Here is a 24015-nt window from a genome sequence, read left to right as displayed (position 1 = left end):
TGTCAGCATGTTCATGATTTTTATTTTGAATTGTTTTTCAGGAGGACTGGTTAGGTCTGTCTCCTTCTCAGGTGTTGTCTCTGTGATCTTTGTCTGCCTGTAGTTTTGCTTTTTCATGGTGATAGAGATAGTTTGCAGACCTGGTACGAGTGACCGTTGGAAGAGCTTCCCTTCTTGTTGGTTGTGGCCATCCTCTCCTGGGAGAATAGCGACCTCTAGTGGCTTATGCTTTTCAGCTGTGCGCAGACAGGGCTTCTGCTACCTGCCCGTTTGCTATGGAGTTTATCTCTGCTGTTGCTGTGGGCTTGGCCTGGCTGGGGCTGCTCCTCCAAAGTGGTGGAGCCCCGTTGGAGCGGGAGCGGCCGGGAGGCTATTTATCTCCATAAGGGGCCTCTGTGCTCTCTGTTGCCCAGGGGGTTAGAGTGCCCAGAGATTCCCAGATTCCCTGCCTCTGGTCTAAGTGTCCTGTCCTGCCCCTTTAAGACTTCCAAAAAGCACTCTCCAAACCAAAACAACAACAGCAACAATGAGAGAGGGAACAGGAAAAAAAAAAAAAAAAAAAAAAAAGGAAAAAACACGTGATTTTTTTTTTTCCTCAGGCGCTGGTCCCAGGCACCCGCTCACTGGTCCCTGCCTCCCTAGCACTGGGGTTCCTGTCCCCTCAAGGCTTCCAAAAAGCACCCGTCCACCGGTCCCACAGGGAAAAACACATGATATTCTTTGTCTTCAGGCGCCGGTCCCAGGCACCCGCTCACCGGTCCTGCTGCTCTGCCTCCCTAGCACTGGGGTCCCTGTCCCTTTAAGGCTTCCAAAAAGTACTCACCAAAAAGAGAAAAAAAAAAGGGGAAAAACGCACGATTTCCTCCGTCCTCAGGCGCCAGTCTCAGGCACCCGCCCACCGGTCCCGCAGGGAAAAACGCGTGATATTCTTTGTCCTCAGGTGCTGGTCCCAGGCACCCGCTCACCGGTCCTGCTGCTCTGAATCCCTAGCACCAGGGTCTCTGTCCCTTTAAGGCTTCCAAAAAGCACTCGCCAAAAAGAGGGAAAAAAAGGGGAAAAACACGCGATTTCCTCAGTCCTCAGGCGCTGGTCTCAGGCACCCACCCTCCGGTCCCGCAGGGAAAAACACGGGATACTCTTTGTCCTCAGGCGCCAGTCCCAGGCACCCGCTCACCAGTCCCGCCGCCCTGCCTCCCTAGCACCGGGGTCCCTGTCCCTTTAAGGCTTCCAAAAAGCACTCGCCAAAAAGAGAAAAAAAAAAGGGGCAAAACGCACGATTTCCTCCATCCTCAGGCACCAGTCTCAGGCATCCGCCCACCAGTCCCATAGGGAAAAACGCGCGATCTTTGTCCTCAGGCGCTGGTCCCAGGCACCCGCACACTGGTCCCACCGCCCTGCCTCCCTAGCAACGGGGTCCCTGTCCCTTTAAGGCTTTCAAAAAGCACTCGCCAAAAAGAGAAAAAAAAAAGGGGGAAAAACGCGTGATTTCCTCCGTCCTCAGGCACCAGTCTCAGGCACCCGCCAACCGGTCCCGTAGGGAAAAACGCGCGATCTTTGTCCTCAGGCGCCGGTCCCAGGCACCCACTCACCGGTCCCGCCACCCTGCCTCCCTAGCAACGGGGTACCTGTCCCTTTAAGGCTTCCATAAAGCACTCGCCAAAAAAAAAAAAAAAAAACCGCTCCGGTTTCTTTCCACCCGCCAGGAGCCGGGGGGAGAGGCACTCGGGTCTCGCCGGGCCGGGGCTTGTATCTTATCCCTTCGCAAGGCGCTGGGTTCTTGCATGTGTGGATGTGGTCTGGATGTTGTCCTGTGTCCTCTGGTCTCTATTTTAGGGAGAGTTTTCTTTGTTATATTTTCATAGCTCTATGTGTTTTGGGGAGGAGATTTCCACTGCTCTACTCACGCTGCCATCCTGGCTCCGCCTACCACAGATGTATTTTTAAGATGTGTTTCCATAAAGTGACCATTTTCAACCATTCTCTGAAACCCTATACACTCTTAAAAACTGAGGATGGAGGACTGGGGATTACAAAGGGGCACAGAAAACTTTTGTGAGTGATGGATATGCCCATTTTCTTGACTGAGGTGATAGATGGTGTGACGGTTAAATTTTATGTGTCTTCTTCGCTAGGCTGTGATACCAGTTGTTTGGTCAAACATTATCTAGATGTTAATGGGGTAATATTTTTCTACAATCAGTTAACTTTAAATAAAGCACATTACTCTCAATAACATCAAGGGGCTCCATCTAATTGGTTGAAGACTTTAAGAGCAAAAACTAAAGTTTCCTGGAGAAGAAAGAATTATGCCTCAAGACTGTACAGAGTTCCTGCCTGATTTTCTGAGAAATCCTGCCAACCTGCCCTACAAATTTCAGGGTCCAGGCTGCAATGTCAACTCTTACCTGAATTTCCAGCCTATAGATTTCAGACTTGACAGTAATCACAACTTGACAGTATCAAAAGTTATTGTTATATGGACAATTTACTGTATATCACTGTATCTCAAAAATTACTGAGAATCTCAAAGAGCTTTTGTCTATATGGTTCTCTCCACTGATATGTAATGAATTAGAAAATAGCACTAAAAAAATTTAAAGTATTTAATATAAGTAGTAATATACTATATATATAATATATAAAAATATTTTAATATATTGTTCATATTTTTATTTTTAAAAGTATTTTCTAAAACAAAACAAATGGTGAGAAGAGTAGTATTTTTAAATATTTTTGCAAATCTCTTCACTGTTGGCTTAAAAGAAGACAATTGGATTTTTATATTTGCCTTAGCACTCTATATATTGTGCTATGTTGTATTGGTTGAAGTATATAAGGAAACTCTAGCCTCAATCAGATGTATAGCTGGGAAATGGAGAAGGGTTGCAAACACCTTTTCAGTCCATTCTTCTTTGGTAACACACCACAACTTGACAGTGGTTTCTTAAAAATCGGTTTCAGTGTGGAAGCTGAAGCTAACCAACACATTTTCAGACACTTTTTCATTAAAAGCCTATTGATCAATCTTGAATTTTTTATCGATCTTTTACTTATATATTGCCGTATCACACATTGGTCTTCAGAAAATATTGATTCAGAGCTATTCAGCTCTTCCAAATATTGACATATTATCAAAAAATCATATTGATTAACAGTATCACCAACAACCTTATCAGAAAAGTCTTTAAATATTGCAAAATTTCAAGCTTGTGGTAAACACAAATTTTCCAAAACTCTAATTTTCACTTCAAAGTTCAAATTTCATCATCACCAACAAATGCTGTCAGTCATTTTCCTTGAAATGATAAGCTTACTTTATCCATTTTCAAGGAAATGTGTGCCAACTACCCAAGTCTGAATAACTATAGTTTTTCTGTCAGAAACAGCACAAACTTTCAGTGATAAGACACATAAGTCCTAAGGATATCATGTATAGCATGGTGGCTGCAATTAATAATACCATATTGTATATTTGGAAGTTGCTAAGAAACTAGCACACAAAGTTCTTGTCACAAGGAAAAAAATAAAAATTATAACTATGTGGTGATCATAGTGTTAACTAGGCTTATCATGGTGATCTTTTTGCAATATAAACAAATGCCAAATCATTATGTTGTATACCTGAAGGTTACATAATGTTATATGTCAGTTATATCCACCCAAATTTTTTTAAATAATTTTTTTTTATTTTAGAAGTTCAAATGCTGTTCCATATAAAAACATGGCAAATTTGTCTCATAAATGTTCCTCAAGACAATAATCATAATTCAGTATATGGCACAGATGCTATATGGTATGTTCCATTTTTGTCATACAATATTAAAAAGACATATACTTCAAGGTCAAAATTTACTAAATTTAATATTTTGCTCACTTTTTCTTAAGTGAGACTGGCATTTTTTTCTTCTTTGTTGCAAGCACACGGTGGAGAATAATGCAATGACTGCCAGTCACCTTGTTTCACACTGAGGCATCAAGAATTTAAGTCTGACCCTGCTTGTGCATATTCAGTGCAAATGCAACATGGTGAAACAGCTAAGAACATCTTAGCCTTAGTATGAAAGTTGTTTTGATCTCACAGACCTCCTGCAAAAGTCCCAGGGACCCCAGAAGCCCCTAGACCAAACTCTCAGAGCCGCTTCCTTAAATACATACACTTAGATGCTAAAAGAATAATAGAAATGTTAATAGCTCCACAATTTGCATAAGGAGGAGCATTCTTGAGTAGAAATAGAGAGCTGAGGAACTTGACTCAAAGCTGCAAGTGCACAGCAAGTTCATCTTATGTTTATTAGAAGGGATAAATTTATGTTACTGGACATTAATCAGATAAATTACATATTATTCTGACTATCATGGACAGTCTATATGAGTTCATTATTAAGGAGCTTCATAACTAAATTTCTAAACTACTTTCTGAAAACTAAATGTAGTTTAAACACTTTCTTCAATGTGAAACTGAGCAGAAACAGTTGATAAGCTTTAAAATGGCCCACTTTTTCAGTTTAAATACAGCTAAATAATAGCCACTTGATTCATAATGCCAAAAAATTGTAATTTAAGTGAAATTTACCACATATAATATTGGGACAAATGTTTAATAATCACGTATCTTCTGGTTTTCATAGTTAGGCTCTTGAAAGGTACACTGGGAGAGAGTAATACTGACATTCAAATTCAATACCATGAATGACTCATTTCAATAAAAATAGTTGTCCTCTGATGGCATCAAGAAGAGTGTCAATCACAGGCAAAAACAAAATCAAAAACAAAAAACCCAAATGATGATCTATGAACTATTTAAAATAAACTAGAGTGAGTGTACATAAACATTTACCAAAAAACATTTTCACAATACTTAAATTCTAGTTATGGAATCATATATCCTAGTGATCCATGGTATAAAATTGCATTTCCAGCCACACAACTGAAATTGTATAAAATCAAAATGAAAATAAAGGGCAACTTACTCGATCCGCTAATCCTCCAGGAACTATAGTCCTCACAACCACGCCACTTGATTTTCCTCCAACTATTCCAAAACCTAACCCAGTGCCATCATTAATGAGCTCAACATCTTCAATATGGCCCCAACGAACCTACACATGAATGAATGGCAAGAGCCAAAGCGTTAGTAAAACACACAGATTCTTAGCTGTTGCCCAATACAGTAATTACTAAAGTAACAGGTATACAACAAATTGAACATCCATACAATTAATCAAGGCAACTTTCTGGAGGCTAGGAGATAGGTAAAGATCATCAGATGGCCCCTGCCCTGAAGGATTTTATAATCCAGTAGAGACAAACTAAAACACAAGTAATTAATACAAGATAACATGGAATCAGATGACATATAGCTCTAATAAACTAAAACACAAGTAATTAAAATACAAGACAACATGAAATCAGACGACACATAGCTCCAAGAGGACAGAAACATGTCTGTCTCATTCTCCAGTCTATGCCCAATATTAGCACAATGTCCAGCACATAAGTAGGAAACAATAAATATGTGTTTACTCAAATTGAATAAGAATCACAAAATATAAAGATTTGGGCAGTGGACAGAGACAAGAAGTCAAATTCAATGAACAATTCTGGAAAGCTTCAAGGAAAAAGTAGCATTTTAATTGCATGACAGAGAAAAAAAAAGATATTCAAGCAAAAGCAAAAATGTAAGGGCAAAGCTGGGCCAGATAACAGAATGGGTCAAGGATATGGTCAAATAAAAGACTGGATTTAATTGGATGAGTGAATGGGAATAACTGAAAGTGTTAGAAGAAAGGACAGGAACAAAGCACTGGTTTAGGAAGATTAATCTGACAGCAATGTGAAGAATAAAATGGTGAGAAGGACACAAAGTGAAGGGACTAACTTGGCCAACTCCCATGAGGGAGAGGCAGGTAGGCCTGAATGGGGATACTAGCGACAGGATTATTCAAATCAGACCAAAAGACAACTATTTTTCCTCTAACTAGCAGTTTTCATCAGAAATGTGCATTAAATTCACATAATCTAACTGCAGAAGCAAATTCTCCCTCTCAAGATCATTAGGGCATATTTATTTAATTAGCTTTTCTATTATACTATACTATACTGGAAAGTTACTATGCAACGTTAAAATAACTAGGAATATTGGGATGCTTAATAAATTCATATCTGGAACAGTATCTATTATCTGGGAAGAAACATTTACTAAAAATATTCGTACAGCTTTTACTCTATACCAAACACCTTGCGTAATTCTTCAAATGCATTTTCATTTAATCTTCATGATGTCTCTGCTAAGTAGACATTATTAGTAGTTTCAAGTAACAAATGAAGAAACGGAGGTGTGGAGAAGTCAAGGAACCTGGCCAGTATGACACAGCTAGAAAATGGAACAACTGGACTTGAACCCATCTTAGCTGATCCAGAGCTCTTGTTCTTAAACACTATGCTAAGCAATTTCCCATTTTGTTCAGTCTATTTATTATGTAAATTGTGCTGTATAATATTACTGATTACAAGGAAAATGTCTATACATTAATTTGTGTTATGACCTTGCACTGTACCCAGTCTATTTTGTCTTTCATCCCAATGAATGAAAATTAAATAAATCAGTGAGCACTTAGTGTTATAAGAAAATAAGATTATAGCTTGCAGTCTGAAAACGCAGGCCAAACTCTGTCAAATAAAGCACGTTTAGATTCCCAAAAGAGACATATTCTTTTTTTTTTTGTTTGACACACATCATTACACTGAAAAAAAGAAAAACTTCTATAATTTTGTAGTATCAATAATCTAGTCATAAACATCCAATATAATTTACAAAAATAATGTTTCTGAAATAAATAACCAAATCTTACTTAAGATACTCAACCATAAATCTCCAATAAAAACTCTCAGCTTAATTAACTGGCTATATCACCAAGGAACATAAGACTCTTCCCATCACCAAATAAGTTACAACTAATATAACAATTTGTCCTCTATATTAAATAATAATCTTAAATAAGTAGAACCACAGGACACTGAAATAACAAAACAAAAACCCTTCATGAACTACCTTATTTACAATGCTAAAGTTACATTTGGAGATAACGATCATCTTCTCTTAAACTATGACAAGTAAAATGACACCTTTTAAATGCCTTTATACTTCTTAAAATCAATTGTATAATTGAAAATTAAATATTTTTCAAAATTTGCAACTCACTGTTTCAGGCACAGTGGTATCAGCAAGGCTGGTATTAGTACAGCTTTTTGTGTGGACTGGTTCCCTGGCCACAACCAGACGCAAAGATCCAGTGGTCTGTTGCAATAATGCAATTGCTTGTTGATGGGAAATGTACTGATCCAGTGGTGTGTCATTAATAGCCAATATTTGGTCATTTTCCTTTAATCTTTTATCCCTTTATGAAATAAGAAAAAAAATTTTGTTTTATGTGACGTAATACCCTGAGTTTTAAAAATCTATTATATTCACCTTAAGCAGTTTGCTTCTTATGGTTACTATTTCACTTAGTATATTTATTCAAATATTCAGAGCACTTTTCATTAAAACACTTTTAAAGCTAATTAATCAATTAAGTGGTGCATCCCTAAACTCTCTCTCGAACACACAAACACACACACATATTTTAAAAGTCATTTGGGTAGAAAAATAAGCAAAAACAATGTATAGGGCCCCCATTGCCAGTGTTTACAAGCAGGGACACTGCCCCCATTTCTGTACCAACTCTGCTCTCCTAAACCCCTTCCAATCTGACTTTAACATCTACTACACCAGGATAACTAATTTCCCAAATTCACCAATAACCTCCTCTCTAGCAGATTCACACCATCATCACCACTGTCCTTCACTTTTCCACTGTTTGTTAACAGAGGCTGCACTCTCCTTGAAAATCGATAGAGATTACTTACCAATCTGTATCTAAATCCTCTCAATCTCAATCACCAATCTCCCAACTCCTAGCCAAGGTAAAAACCACTATTTTTTAAAAGACACTAGTAAAATCTTAAGGAAGAAAAGCACTATTACAGTTAATATTTACTGAGCATTTACGATGAGCCAGGTATTATGCTAAATGCTTCTCACTTAATCTTCAAAATCACCTTTAAATTTTACATGCAAGAAATGAAAGCCAGGACATATTTAGCATCTTATCTTAAGTAGTGCTGACTGTGAAGCACTCTTTAACTTTAGTGCTGCTAACAGTAGGATTTACTGTATTTGACTTTAGTCCCCAAACACTACTCTTCCTCTTCCTGTTTCTCCATTATCACCACAATTCTTCCTTATCCTACCTTATCTCTCTTGTATCCACCCATCTTCTCCTATCCATTCCCAATGTCAACCATCCAGTGGAGATCCTTATCAAATACCTAAAACCTCATTTGCAAAATCCCTCAAGGTTTATTTCTCTAGGCTCTCTTCAGGCTGGTATTTCCCAACTCAAAAATGTATAATGATTATGGTTATTGACCAATAAGGAGAGTCAAAGGAAAGAAAACAACTCTTGTTATGATTGTTCCATTAAAGAACATTTGTAAGCTTCAAAATACAAAATTCTCCCTGAGAAGGGATATATCTCAGAACAGAGAATTCTAATTCATAAATTTAGAATTGTGAAAATTCTATTATATTGCCCTTATGTTTCTGCTACCACAGCAGATTCAGCAAAACTTTATCATGGACCAGAATTGGGAACTTCTGACCTCTAGGGCACAGTGTAAACTTGGTTGGTATTTGAGGGCCTCTACATTTGGTCCCAAAGCACTCTTCCAACTTGGCTTCCTCCCAACATAAACCCCTTTCCAACTATTCTTATCTACTCTTTCCCACTCAGACATGTCTGGCATTTCCTGCTGCTGTGTAAATGGTTTTCTCCATCTCAAATGCTTTTCTACTCTGCTCAGCCAAATTCAGTCCACCCTCCACAGTCCAGCTGAGTGTCTCTGTGTCTGCCTCATTCTCCTTATCAAAATTCTCTGAATCACTCATTTATCACTCATTGAATATTCATTTCTACTAAGTATGCTAGTTAAATCCTCCATAGTAAATTTTAAGTTTTCTGAGGACAGGGACTCAAATGTTTTAGTTTGTCCTTTGGAACGAGCACGTGGATATTCCAATTTTTGATGCCAAATTTTGGGTAACTCTCACAACAGATCGTGTAGCACTAAAAATATTACTTAACAACTTTTTATTAAGAAAGGCCTATGTTATATTAAGAGACAGTAAGATGCAAAACTATATATATTCTATGGCCTTGTTTCTTTATAAAAAGAAAATATTCTTATATATTTCCTAGTTGTCTCAGGGTGGTCAAGGTCCAATAGGTTGAGGGGGTTGTTTATTATATTTCTATATTTTATAATTTTCTATTATATGCATGTATTATTTTCATAATGATCTTCATAATTTTGAAATGTATGTGTTTTTTTAATTAAGAATGTTGCTTGTGACTTTTCCTTAGACCTAAAGAAGCATTCATTTCTCAATGATCACTATAGGATAATATCCTGGAATCACTTCCATTTTCCCATCTCCAGTGTCTGCTTGTCTTTAACTTCCTCACCTAAATTCCTATTCACAGCTTGTTCATGAAAGGAAATCTCTTAATTAATCCCAAATGAATGAGTTATTATTAAATCTTTTCAACCCTGATGTAACTCATTTTGCATAAGTCAGTCTCTAATTTATTTATACTAAAATTTTCTATTTTCTGGAAATTAATCTATTTTATTCTGTCTTTCCTTCTACCTAATAGTCTTCCAGGATGCCTTTTTTCTTTCCAGTTAGTATCTTTTCAGGGAATATAAACTCAACCCAAGATAAACAAGGTGCAGAGGAGAGTTTACTGGAAAATATGATATTGATGCATTCTAAAGTTGAATAGAATTAGCTTAACTGATATTATTATTTATAATTTAACTCACATTATTTATAAATATTCACACTTTCCATTCAAGGGTAGACCAGTTCTTGTCTCTCCATCATAATATTCCTTAATAAAGGATTTCTATGACTTTCAGAGCCAACAGGTCTTTGGTGACCTCCTAAAATAACCCAGTTCTATGTGGAAGGTGCTCAGAAGAAAGAACTGATCAAGATCCTTTAACATGATCGAAAGGTTCTGCATGGCTGGCCTCTACCTTTTTCCAGGGCTTTCTCACACTAAGTACGCACACCAGATTGACACCAGCCGCACTCCAAGGATAACAGCTATATCACAGCTCTCTCCCAGGGCTACCACTCAAGAGCTCCTTTATTCCTCTTCATGACACCTTCTGCTCTCTGCAGACCCCACTGTTTTCTCTCAGATTTCCCTTCAAGCCCACTGCCTCTGGGAAGCCACCTGACTCCTTAGCCCTTGGTCAAGAGTGTTTACTCCATACATTCAAATATCAAACTCCTCTTTTTAGAAATGCTCATCTCAATTTGTAATTATAGACCTGTTAGTACAGAGTAACTGAGACATAAGGATTGACCATATAAACAATGTACAACATTGAAACTACACTAAAAGCAACTGAATTGTATACTTTGAAATGGTGATGCTTATGTTCTGTGAATCATATCCTAATAAAGACTTTTTCAAGTTAAAAAAATTGAAAAGTTGGACTAATCAAAGTTAATAGGCTTTTTGTCAAGAGACTTCATTGCCTTAAGTAAACTAATGTTAAATGACCCTAAGTCCATGTTTCCCTGGATTGTCTAAATTCACCAGAATAGTCCTAGTTTATACCTGCTGTCTCAGTGCCATTAATAGCACACCCTTGTACTTCCTAAAGTATCCCAACTTGGACAATAAATTATGAGATTACCCTAATTATGTATACCCAATCTCCAAGAACAGGATAGTTTCTCAAATATATCTGACCACTGCTGTGGTTCCTCAGACCATAGTTGAGGAAATGCTGCATGACATGGCAGAATTCTGGATGCAAAGTTATGGAAATCCATTATTTCCAAATTTTCAGTTGGGGAGACTAGAACTGATCCCCCATGAATGGAGAATGAGAATTCAAAAATATATTATTGATTGAGAGTTTTTAATAATAGTACTACTTACCTTCCTATTATTCTGATATGCAGTAGTAATTTACAAATAGTAATATAATGAATAATATTAAATGAATAATAAACTAAAGACCTGAAATTATTAAATAGAGACAAAATATAAGGCTTGTACTTACTCCTTTAAAAAAAACACAAGGCACAAGTACACAGAGGGGATCACATACACCTGAGGGGGCTTTAATTTACAGTAAGTGAAATAATCAAGAGCATATGACTATCAAGCAAGCTGTTATAACCTTAAGCTCATAAACAGTAAGAGTATGCAGAATGCAAATTTCAACATTCCTAACAATCAGACCACAGCTAAAAATCATGACCAATTTTGAAAGTCTGGTTGAGAAGAAAGAGTACTAGCTTTGCAGTCAGTCTTGCAATCACATCATTGTTTCCAGTATTAATAGCTCTGTAACTACAGTTAACCACTAACTCTCTCGGAAACTCAAACTAGTCAGACTGCTGTCACCTGTACATGTGAGAGTATTTGCAGAAGGTCTGACAAATACATAAGAAGAGGGAAACTGCTATGGTTACTGTTTTTCTTACTAGTTACTTATCTTCTTTATAATAATGTTTTCAGAATTGTCAGAAAAAAATTAGCAAAATGAACATTTTCCTCACCTGTCTGCTATACTCCCTGGCTGTACTTCCTTCACAAAGATATCAACTTCTCCCAGGTTTTGACTTCTGATGGCCACCACACTGAATCCAAGGCCTCCATAGGAAGGCCGTTCTATATCTATATACTCAATTTGCCGGCCCTAATGAAGGGAGATAAAAAAAAAAAAAAAGTCAGTCAAGTACATATAACCAACAGACACTTTTCAAAGAACTGTAATTATTATTTTGTAAATAGCACAAAAACAGTTTCTCCTAAGTCGTTTCTATAAAACCAAATAAACTCAGCATTTCAGTAATTGTTTCTGGAAATCCTCTCACTTGATTATTTTTAGTAAAACATAAGAGGGGATGTGCAGTGTTCTGTAACCTCAGGGAATCAGATAGGTAGTATTTTCACACTTCATTGACATGATGAGATAAATTCCAAACTGAATGAAAATTCCTGAGAAAAGTGTCCTTTCCCATAGTAAATTCTAAGTTACTTTTTACATTGAATTTCTCTAAATTCTCAATGTAAAATATATTTTTAAATGAGGAAAGCAAATTGGTTATTTCAAAAACATGCTAGGGTTCAGACTAAGTCAGAATCAGCTGTATTTTTCAGGGTTGTATTTTTAATTCTATCATGATAAATTAATATCTATTTTAATAGGTTAGTTCAAAAGATTATGGAAAGGCCACCATTCAAGTGGGCTTTACCTATGACAAACAAGAACTCTGTTACTTTAGTTAATAACCATGTTTTTAACATGAAAACTTCATAAGTGTAATCAACTAACAAAAGTAACATAAAATAATTATTACTTAAAGGACTGGAACTAGACAGTCAAATCAATTGCTTATTATTTAAGTTTTAACAGGTATTAGAGATAAAACTACATGCATTACTCTATCAAATGTTTCCCTAGATTTTTGAACTTACATTGGTTCTAACTCCCATTAATTTTGTTTTGATATAAAATTAAAAGGAGTTTCATCACTTCTGGTTGACATTAATTTTTCTCCTATGATCAAAAGCATAATAATCTCTTTCCTAACAAGTGCAGAGATGGTCAAATTGGAGTCCTCATCTAAAAACTCCCCTCACCACACACAAGAGTATTTATTTCCCTTATGCAATTTTAAGCCAACAAATTTAAAAACACCCAGTTTAGAAAGTACTATTAATACCTTCTGACGATATAGTAATATAAGCAAACAAAATACATAGTAACACATTTTAAAGCAAAAAAGAGTGAATATAGGTTTCTTCTGTAAGTTGTAATAAGAGAAATAAAGCTATATGTTCCCATGAAAAAATATAACTTTACCTGAGCCATCTGTTGAATGACTGAGTTGAAGTTTTCATTTCCTGACTTAGAGTTCCAAGGAAATAACCCAGACACAGTCAAGTTATTAGAGGACCTGTGGGCATTCCCATTAGTAATGGCACTATCCGTAAACACTAATAAACCTTTCTTGGAAAAATCAAAGTTGGCTGAACAACTTGAGGGTATATGGCTGAGCTGTTGGAGACAAAAACAGGGATACATCAACAGAAACCTTCAGAAAAAAAATTATTTCTATTTATTATATTTTCCCCATCACATATATAACATACATGTTAAATATATACACATAAGAGAGATAAGGTACAAATACATATCTGTGTGTTTATGAGGCTGTATTTTACTTAGTATCACACAAAATGTTTAATAGCTTAAAATGCGTTGTTTCCTGCCTTCTATCATTACCTCAAATTAATAGCATGTATAACAGTTCATTCCCACTTCCCATACACAGATACATCCAGTCATATAAGCATGTAAGCAAGACCTGAGCCCTTCTGCATTTATCTGCTTTTCCATGTGGGGAACCGCAGAAGATCCAAGGTAGTATACAAGAAAAATAACATTAAGTGTTTATCAGTGTTTGCTTTAGCACTTATCCTCACATATTATCTCCTCTAATCCTTATAACAGCTCTTTGAGATACTATTACTCCATTTTGTGAACATGAAAACAAACACACAGGCGTTAAGTACTTTCTCAAGATTAGTAGTAAATGAGATGCAGAGCAACTTAAACGTTAGTTTAAAAAAAGGTGGCTTGGAGATAAAAGGGGAGAAATCTATAATTATGGAGAGTAGGAAAATAGTTAATTTAAAAATATCATTAGCTAATACAAGTGCCAACACAGTGGAGTAAAGGTAACGTCAGAACAAATGTCAACAGGACCTCATAGACAAAATCAACTGTAAACTATATAAATCTAAAAGATGTTACTGTGGTGGAATGGTTGGCTACATCTACTCTTTGTCCAGTAAGAGTGATAGATCTGTAGGGATCTTTCTAATTTCTATTGATATCAACAGCATTCACTGTTGTAATATGGGACTCCTTTCATGGCCAAAGAATACAGGAAGCTAACTTTCAAAATGGGGAGTGTGAAAATTGCAGTATAAATTCTGATCTAGAGAAAGAAATTCACAGAAAGATATATGTGCAGAGTTAATCCTTAATTAGTTATTAAAAAAATCACTTGCTCTATATATTTATGGGCAGACATTTGGTTCATCAGACAAAAAATATTTTTCCCAAATTTTGCTAGTTTTCACTTACTCTGCTAAACATCTCAATTACATTTAAAATTTTGCCCAAATTTAATCTATAGAGTAACTACTCAAGCTCAGCATCTAAGACAGATGATTTACAATCAGTTTAGAACCCAGAAACACAGCAACCAAGATGACAGCTAAAACTATTTTACATCACTCTAAATAGAGGTGCACTGTATCCTATAATTCAACAACCATGTATTTAGAGCCTGCAAGAGTCCACGTACTATGCTAAATGTAGCGGAGGAAATACAGATAAATATTAAAACACCAAGTGTACTGCTTCCAAGGACTTTACAATCAGAATGCTCATGATGTTTGGTATTTATTTGATAATTATTTGATAAATATTTGATAATTGAGAGGTATAAATAATGTGCTAAAAGATCATGATCACTTTTTGCTAGAAAACAGACTTCATGACAAAAATATATTTAAGCTAAACACTATCTTATAATTTTGAAGAAAATGTTAAGAATTCTCAAGGCATCTGACCTTTACATATTTAATTACAAGAACCATATTCCAAAGCCAAACACAAAACTGATTATTAATATTTTTAAAGTATCCATGCCAATGCTACTCATATGTCAAAAGTCCCCATATACTCCCTTTGCTGAACTAAAAGTAGTTACAGACAGTTTACCTCTGTCTCTATCTCCTTCTATCTTTGCTGCTTTGAATCTGTCAATATGGAAAACCCTGATGGGTAATTTACCTGCCCCTTTAGTTGCTTGATGGACTGCTGAAGTGTGAGTATCTGGTTGAAGAGCGGACTCTTCAGTGTCTCATAAAACATAGACAGCTTCTCATTCTGTGATGTGTCACCTTTCTCTTGCAATTTCATTTTCAGGCGATCAAGAACTTGCAGGACCTGCAGTTTATCTTGTTTGAAGAAAGATAATCAGTGTACAAGTTAAATCCCATCTTATAGTTCATTTTTGAATCATTAATTTAGTGATAGAAGTATATATCTAGTATACCTGTAGCAGGATTTTCAGGCATTTTGAATTATTGTCTTCAATAACTTCTAAAGAAACCTAAAAAAAAAAATTTTAAGTACAAAAGATGATTTTCCATTAGTATGTATACATATATATATACATGTCTCTAGTCCCACTGAAAGTTAAAAAAAAAATCTCAAGAACAGTCTTCATCAAAAGACTTCACTCTGGAAATTCAAACTTAAGCCATAATGAGGACCTACTATATACCCACTAAGATGTCTAAAACTAGAAAACAAAACAACAGACAGTACTAAGTGCTGACAAAAATGTGAAGCAACTGGAACTCTCATATGTTGCAAGTAGGAATATAAAATGGTACAACACTTCAGAAAATTGGCAGTTTCTTATAAAGTTAAAAATGCACTTGCTATATGACCCAGAACTTCTGCTGCTAAATACTTACCCAAGAAAAATGAAAATATATGACTACAAAAGACCTGTACATGAATGTTCATAGTATTTTTATTTACAAAAGCCCAAATCCAGGAAAACCCAAATATCTAATAACAAATGAATGGATAAACAAGTTATGGTACATAAACATAATAGGATACTCAGAAATAAAAAGGATAAAAGTTACACATGATGAAACATTGAGGGAAAGAAACTAGACAAAAAAGGATACAAACTATATGATTCCATTCATATGAAGTTTGATCTATACTTTAGATGAATTTACCTGGGCAGGGTGAAAAGGAGTTGACTGGGGAGGGATTTGAGGGAGATTTCTGGGGTGATCAAAATGTTTCATGTTTTGAATGAGGTATTGTTTATGCAGACATACATGCTTGTCAAAATTCACTGAACTATATCTTTTAAATTAGCATGTTTTACTGTATGTAAATTATACTTTGACTTTTCAAGTTTTTTTTTTTAAAGGATTCTGGGCTAGAAAAAGAACATCCAAATTAAGTGACCAAGAAGATTTTTAGAGATTAGAAAGAAAATCTCCAGCTGCACAAATGATCCCATACTCTTACTAGTAACCTAAGAGTCTCCAAGGCAATGACCCAATATGGCATTTTCTAGGATAATGTGTTTTAATTCCAGTGATTTGCTCAAGTCAGCCTAAAATATAATGTAACTAAAACTAAAAAGCCAACAAACCTTTGCTATGAGGCAAGTGTCCCTTCCACAGTGGTCATTTTTACCAGTGGTACATTGTTGCAATGAACCATCAAATAAATATGAGTAACAGAGTCAAAATTTTCTGGTGTCAACCCTGGATACAGATTCTGAATTGAGATTTTTATCTTCTAATTCAAGGCCATTAAGTAAGAAAGCATGTTAAAAACAAGTAAGGAATGCCATTGGCATTGATAAAAGGTCCATGTATGGCATCCCAATGTTCAGTGAATTCAGTAAAAACTACCACAAGAACTGCTGAATAGAGCATCATAGAAACACTTCCAATGTGCTAGGCGTCTCAACTGTGCAATTCTTACAGCTACCCATTGACAGGTAACTGAATAACAGGACAGTCACAATGGCTCTGTACTATTGTATAGCAACATGGGCCCGAAAAGACTGACAAGAGCAGCTTTGCGGTCATTAACGTATCAACGTCTCTGAATCAAAGAGTACAAGCTAAAACTATGAGATGCTACATTTTACTCTCAGATCAGCTTTGTTTTTTAATCAATGGTAGCCTCTACTCTAGATGTCACTGAAAAATAGGTGGGAATATAATTTTGCATAATCTTTTAGGAGAACAATTTAGCAGTATCTATCAATATATTAAATGTACATCCTCTTTGACCCAGAATATCCACTTCTGAGTGTTTCTTCGAAAGAAATATTTGAAAAAGGGCACACGGATGAATGTACAAGGATATTTACTGCATTGTTTTTAATAACAAAAGCCCCAGAAAAACTAAACTCTCAAAGCAGTCATTAAAATAATAAAGTAGGTCTGAATGTATTGTAATGGGAATGGTAGGGAAATGGTTAACAGCAAGCATGTGGCTCACTCCTTCAGCTAGAGATTCCCAGCTCCATACCAGACCTCCTTGCTAACACCCTAAAGGTTTTAATAGATAACAGAGTCTTTCATTTTAAAATGTCAGGAAATACCTGATCTGTCTTCATTGCTTTTTGTAAGTAATCTGAGAATGTATGGATTTATGGGGCATGGCTGGCTGGAAGATGGGAGATAATCACACAGACATTTTCTATTTGTGTAACTAAAGGAGTATAAAACTCAGGATTCCCTAAACAAGAAAGGCATCCTTTGAGAAAAATGTTTCTGTATATATTAGAACTTGTCTGGTATCCCAAAACAAAAAAATCTATCCTAAGGTTAAATTTTACTCCTGTAAACAAATTTAAAAATTGCAGTAAAAGTTTGTAAGTACATTTATAAATGACTTGACGCCGATCAGTATGTAAACAGGTATTTTAAGCATGTAGAAAAAAGTGACATTGTTTGGAAGCTGTGCCTTCTGGCTGGGTGCTCCTACAGCAAGGAAGTTCCATGCCTGGCTCCTGTGCACCCCTCCTGCTTGTAATGTTTGAATCTTGAGTAAGGTTTGGTGCTGAGTAAGATCTCACATTCACATGAGTATGCTTTGACAATTCAACCCTTTGTGTTAAAACAGGAACATTATCTAATATACACAATTGAATAGTTAAAACAGTTTCAGGATATGTGCATTATTTTCCCTTTTGTAAGAAAAAAATCCTTGTGTGTGTAGGTGTGGGGAAAATTAAAGTTCCTATGGCCAGTAACCTCACCTGAACCTAAACGACTTGATGATGTAACTGGCCTGCTGCTGGGCTACTGCTTCCACACCCGTAGGTAATGAGCTATTATTGACTGAGTCACTATATAAAGAGCTCTGCCCAGTGGTCTGGGCGGAGGCAGAGACAAGGAGGATTACAGACATATTTCTAGTGCTCGACATATTGCTGGGAGCACAAGCAGGGTAATAAACCCTTTTAACCCAAGAACGTTCTATTGTCATTCCTCTCTCACTGAATCCATAGTAAACTTGCTCGGGGCTGAAACTCATTGGCAAGACAGTAAGTTTCTAGATTTAGTAAGACAGTCTATTTAATAATAGTGATTATGTACTCCTAGAAAGTGCAAGTGGGAATGGAGAGGTGAAAAATTACTTTTACTTTACAGATTTTTGAACTTCATTTAAAAAACATGTATTAATTTTATAACTTTATAACTTAAACAATAAAAGGGAAGTGTGCACCGTATGCTAAGAGAGCTCATAAAGGGAGTGTGACTAGCCCTGCCCAGGGAAGTTTGAGAAAGCTGGAATGACAATACCTTAGAAACCTCTCTGATAAAAGAACAAGAACAAGGTGTAAAAACTGTGACCATTTGTCCACATTTGCCTATGGTAGTTTCAAATTACCAGTAACATTCACAGTGCTCCATTTCACTCTCAGAAGCGTCCCAGTCTGAAGGACAGATAGGGCTGCCCAGGTCAGCGGTTCTCAAATGTGAGCATGCGTCAGATCCATCTGGAGGGTTTGCTGCTGGCATCCACAGCCAGTGTTTCTGATTCTGCAGGCCTGAGAAGAGTCAGGAGAACTGGCTTTTCTAACAAAGTTCCCATGAGGTCTTGATGCTGCTGGCCTAGAGGCCAAGATTTAGAGAACTACTGCATACAGGTGTAAAGGTGCATGAGTTTCTGTGAGAATAACTAGGTTTAAATGACCTAGTGTAAGGTCTCTAAAAATAGCAGAAATTAAACAGTAGTTTAGGTTAGTGTTACTCTAAGTTTGGAGTACACTGTGAGCTGATGCTTAGCCCACAAAATGTTAAGTGCCAAAACTGGGAACAAGCACTTAGAAACCATGCAATGTGGCGGAGTAATGTATATCTATTAAATTTAGTAGTAAAAAAGCTTCACTTACCTTCTATTTCCTTTTTATATTTCATTTTTTTAACAATTATTTTTCTAATAATTTGTTTTACAGAAATACCAGTCCTTGAAAGATGAGGGGGGAATCCCTGATCTTTAACCACTGATAGTCTGAGAAGCCCTGATGTGATAAGACTTTGAGATGGTCCTTGTAAATAATAGTAAGCAACTAAGTAGACTGGTCTTTATCCTGTAAGCAACAGGAAGTAATTAAAGGCTTTTAAGTAGGGAAGTATTGAGTCCAGATTTCTATTTAAAAAGGTATTTCTGGTAATAGGATAGATTAGTGGTCTTCAAACTTTTTCAAATATACATTCCCATCAGCAAAAATATATTGACCACTCACCCTAATCTATTTTGTATAGTTATAAACATATACTACTATTTTCACTTGTGATGTGTGTTTTAAAACATAACTTACATTAGAAAGATCCTGAGAGTAAGGTAAAAACTAAAAAGCAAGGTCTTATTGTCATCTTCCTACCTTTCCAATGGATTATCCTGTACACTTTAGAAACCATGGTGGGTGGAGTACCCTCGGTAAGGGTTAAGGGTAGAACTGGGGGTCATCCAACCCACTGACTCATATTTAATAAAGGCCAAACAATGTCCACAAAACAGGCCTGGAAAATTACTGCAAGTCCATGGTGTGAGGTAATATCTAGGGAAGGGAACTAAAGTCTAAGACTTTAAGAAGACAGAAGGAAGAAAAGCAATACCTCTACAGCAGAACATCCAGCAAGCAGTACACACACAGGCTAAATGGAGCTCATGTCTCACCATCATAGGAAATCCTCAGCCAAACAACTTTAACCTATTTGACTAGGCTAAAAAACTAACAGCTGCTCACAGCAGCTCATAGAAGAAAAATTACCAGTTTTGTTTAAACATGGTAATGCTGAGTCTAACTTGTCAGATACATTACCTATAATTGGTCAGAGCTCAGACATCACAATTCCACACAGTGCTGCTGTCCTCATGGAGTACAGCCTCCAGAGAACAAGTACTTTATTACATTCAGCAGCTTCTATTCCATAACTGATCAAGAGAGTTTGTGCCATGAATTTTTCATGTCTGGTTCAGTACAGGACTTGACTGAAGGAAAGTATTGTAATATTGTGGCTTTTTTAAAAAAAATACCCATACTCTTCTTAGCCATCACCAATTAATGGAATATTTGGGAAAATGCTATGCAGAGATAAAAATTTGACTTATTCTGAGTCATACCTCATTTATCTTCTTAACAATGTGTTATCATCTCCATTTTGCATATGCAGAAAAGTTCCTACAATTTCAAATAATAAGGGGGAAAGTGCTTTGAAAAAAGTAGTAACAGAGGAAGACAGCCTAGAGGCCACTGAGGGGGTTTAATTTCACCCTGGGGAGAGGGAAAGTCAACTGTTAATGACTCAGCAGGTAACTTCTTTGAAGATGAGAGTCAGATATTTCAAATCTTCAATAGAGAGGGAATACTTGTCACCCTGACCCTCAACATCCACTTAACTCATCTCCCCCTACAACTACACTCTGTCCTGGAGCTTAATAACTCCATAGGAAACTGCCTTTCTCAAGACAGAAGCCCTACACCAAAGCCCCTATGATCAAAGTACACCTATCAACTAGAGGCTAAAGATAAATGAAAACTGGTCTGCTCTTGAAAGGCTGCAGACCTGGGCCTGAAAGCTATCTACAAACCAGGCAAGGTGAGCAGAACACCAAAAGGCAGGCCTTTGTTTTGTTTTGTTGAGTAAGACCAACATTAGAGAATACTCACGTCACAGAGATCTTACTAACTTTTAATCACAAGGCAGCTTCACAAATGCATGCTATCAATATAGGCAAAATTCAAATCTGATATTCTTAAAACACACTTTGTTTACAGTATTATTGTTTGGCAGTTTTTAAACTATATAAATGGTGATCAATAGTATATTTACCCCCAGCAATTTGTTTTAGCTCAACTTTACCTTTTTAAGATTTAGTCATGATATACACAACTCCTCTTCATTCACTGTAACTACTAAATACTCTATAGTACAAATACATGATTTACCTACCCAGTTTCCTGTTATGAGCATTTAGATTGTTTCCCATTGGTCACTAACACAAAAAAAGGAACAGAACTAAGTATCCACTTTGATAATCAACTTTTTTCCAATAGACTCAATAACCAATTCTTGAAATAAGGGAGATTCTACTGCCTATGAGTTTTGAAATCATAAAGACCTAGGTTCTACTCCTGGGACCAGCTCTGTGTTCTTGTAGCCAATCGTTTAAATCTCCTTACACCTCAGTTTCCTCATTTCTAAAATAAGAGTTAATAAAAATTACTAACATTTACAGTTGAAAGGACTAAATAAGATATTATAAAGCACTTGGGCTGGCACAGGTACATATTTAATAAATAGTAACTACTATTATTGTTAACAATATCTTTTCAGGAAAAATTATTTAAGATATTTTAGGAGCTTAAAAAAAGCTAATAATAAATTCTTTTAGCTGAGATTCTGCTGTATAATCAATAACGATTATCTCTCATAAGACTGAGCAACAAAAATTTTCACCAATGCAATGAATACAAAAGGGTGTGGGACATGGGAAGGCCTATAACTTGGGAATTAAGGAAATCGGTTTATAAATAAGAATGCAAGTGCTTCAATAAGTAAACTCTTTTAAGGATAAACATACTTGTTCTGAATCCTAATCCAGTGCTGCTCAATAGAAACATGAGAGCCACATATATTTTTTCTAGTAGCCACACAAAAAGGCAAAAAGAAACAGATAAAATTAAGTTTAATATTTTACTTAACCCAATATATACAAAACATCATTTCAATATATAAGTACTATAAAAAAACTAATGAAGTATTTTAGACTTTTACATTAAATTTTCAAAATCTGATGTGTATTGTACATTTACAGCACATCTCAAACCCAACAAGCCCTATTTCAAGTGCCTAATAGTCATACCTGCAAGTGACTAACCATGATTACAATGCAGTTTTAATCTACACCTTTTCAGAAAGATCCCTGTACAGTGTTTTTAGCAAAGACTTTTATCACCTAATACCCTCTAAGCTTTTTATCAAGGTAACTATCAAAGTGAGAACACACTCATAAATTTGAATTACTCTCAGTAAAAGTAGAACAGCCCCATATTATTATCAAAATTAAACACCACAGTGGAGGAGCAAAAAGTGGGAGAATAATGACTTACAGTTTACAAAGACATTCTTGAACATTCATTTCAACCTCCCCAAAACTCAGTAATGTAGATCCAATATAAATGGGATACACAGAGGACCAGAGTAAGTGACTTGCCAAGAGTTATATGGTAGGTGGACCAAATTCCATGTCTCCAAACTCCACAGGCTGCAGAGTTGGGCAAATGCAAAAAATAAGTGGGCTCTACATCTTTAGCATAGATTTATCCTGATTACTAAAAGGAAGGGTACTGAAGGCTCTACATTTCTCTCCATTTGCACCAGAACCTAAAATGAGGGCTTTAAAAGGAATCCAAATCCACACAAAACAGTATGAAAACAACATAGTAATGTTCAAGCAATCTCAAATATTAAGGTGAAATGATCCTGTTTCTGAAAAAACAAGCTGAACAAAGTCTTAAGTAAATAAACCCCACTTTGGCTTCTCCAACCCAATATATTTTTGTTAAACTTGAACAAAACAAGTAAATTCACACTGCTTGGTGTTGAGCTTAAGAATAATTATTAAGGGTTTTTAAGTAAAAATGCAATTACAAGGATTACTGAATGCTGAACCCTTTTCAGAATCTCGAGGTTCTAAAAGTGAAATCACTATGGGAGAATAAGGATTTTGTTTTTAAGAATACTAACTGTAAAATAGATCCCAATTTTACTAGTGGTTTTCTTCAATGGTATGTGGGTGTGTGTGCTTTTAGCTCCTTTTCTTAAAATTCCAATTTTTCTAGAATGTTAGCTTTATAGTTATAAAAATACTAATAAATATATGAGTTGAACTTACTAAGGCATTTTTAAAAACAGATGAGGGCTTGATAGTTTCTTTTCAACTTAATTTATTATTCTGATGCCAAGCTCATCTTAAGTGACTGTTAACAGGATACCAAATTAGCAAGGGCAAATCTCTTTCAGAATTCAAGTTTAAAGAGCTCCGACAGTTATTAACTTTCTAATATTTTAAAATTTTACCGTTATAAAGGCGCTTAACATCAAGCTCATTTTAGCCTAAAGTCACAATCTCATCTAACTTTTTTGATGCTGCAAAATGAACTGATTTGAGTTTTTACCCCATCTCCACCCTACCCTTTCTCTTGAAAGAAGAGTGCAAATGAAGTGGCAGCCAGTAGGAGTTTAGGCAGTCTAGAATGTGGTATTACCATCCGTGGTGTAACTCGGATTTATCTTCCCCCTCCCAATCACGGAGACACACCGGTAAACAATTAATTCGAATTCAACGTGATAAGAGCCATCTGGAGATACGACAAGGTGCCAAATGAACACTCCAGGGGGAGATTAATTCGGCCTGCTAGGTGTGCCCAGGAAGCTGGGGCGGACTTGAAAATGCTTTCCTGAGCTTGACTTAAAGCAGGAATCCAGTGATTTTCCCAAAGGCTTGGAGGTCTGAGTACTTTGCGCCTGGTCCTCCTCAGTAAGTGAGGCTAGCAGAGCCCAGGCCTGACCGCGCCGGCCCGGGAGCTCGGCTACGTGACCACCAGGCGCCCGCATGGGGCCGGGGAGCCAAGTCGCCCCTCGGCTGAGAGCTGGGCACCCCACCACCTGTTCACACCTTTCACTGTCACGGGTTGAGGCATGGCTCCGCCCAGCTCTGGGGGCGACGCGCAGG

The 24015-nt window shown here is 36.4% G+C and overlaps 1 protein-coding gene across 8 annotated transcripts in view; it reads right to left on the bottom strand.

Annotated features, from left to right (window-relative positions):
* Window positions 1-24015, bottom strand: part of PATJ (PATJ crumbs cell polarity complex component) — a 395870-nt gene that overhangs the window by 371331 nt on the left and 524 nt on the right. For 7 of the 8 annotated variants that reach the window (XM_073234040.1, XM_073234044.1, XM_073234045.1 and 4 more), the window contains exons 2-7: window positions 15269-15325; window positions 15004-15170; window positions 13000-13194; window positions 11690-11829; window positions 7202-7397; window positions 4971-5099 (exon numbers count right to left, since the gene is read on the bottom strand). In XM_073234040.1, coding sequence (XP_073090141.1) covers window positions 4971-5099; window positions 7202-7397; window positions 11690-11829; window positions 13000-13194; window positions 15004-15170; window positions 15269-15290 — 849 coding nt within the window. In that variant the 5' untranslated portion in view covers window positions 15291-15325. Of the gene's footprint in view, window positions 1-4970; window positions 5100-7201; window positions 7398-11689; window positions 11830-12999; window positions 13195-15003; window positions 15171-15268; window positions 15326-18660; window positions 18821-24015 lie in introns of all 8 variants that reach the window. The other variant, XM_073234041.1, reaches the window with a different exon arrangement.

Source organism: Manis javanica, chromosome 4 (assembly GCF_040802235.1).
Source record: "Manis javanica isolate MJ-LG chromosome 4, MJ_LKY, whole genome shotgun sequence".
NCBI lineage: Eukaryota > Metazoa > Chordata > Mammalia > Pholidota > Manidae > Manis > Manis javanica.
This window is presented reverse-complemented; position numbering and strand designations above follow the sequence as displayed.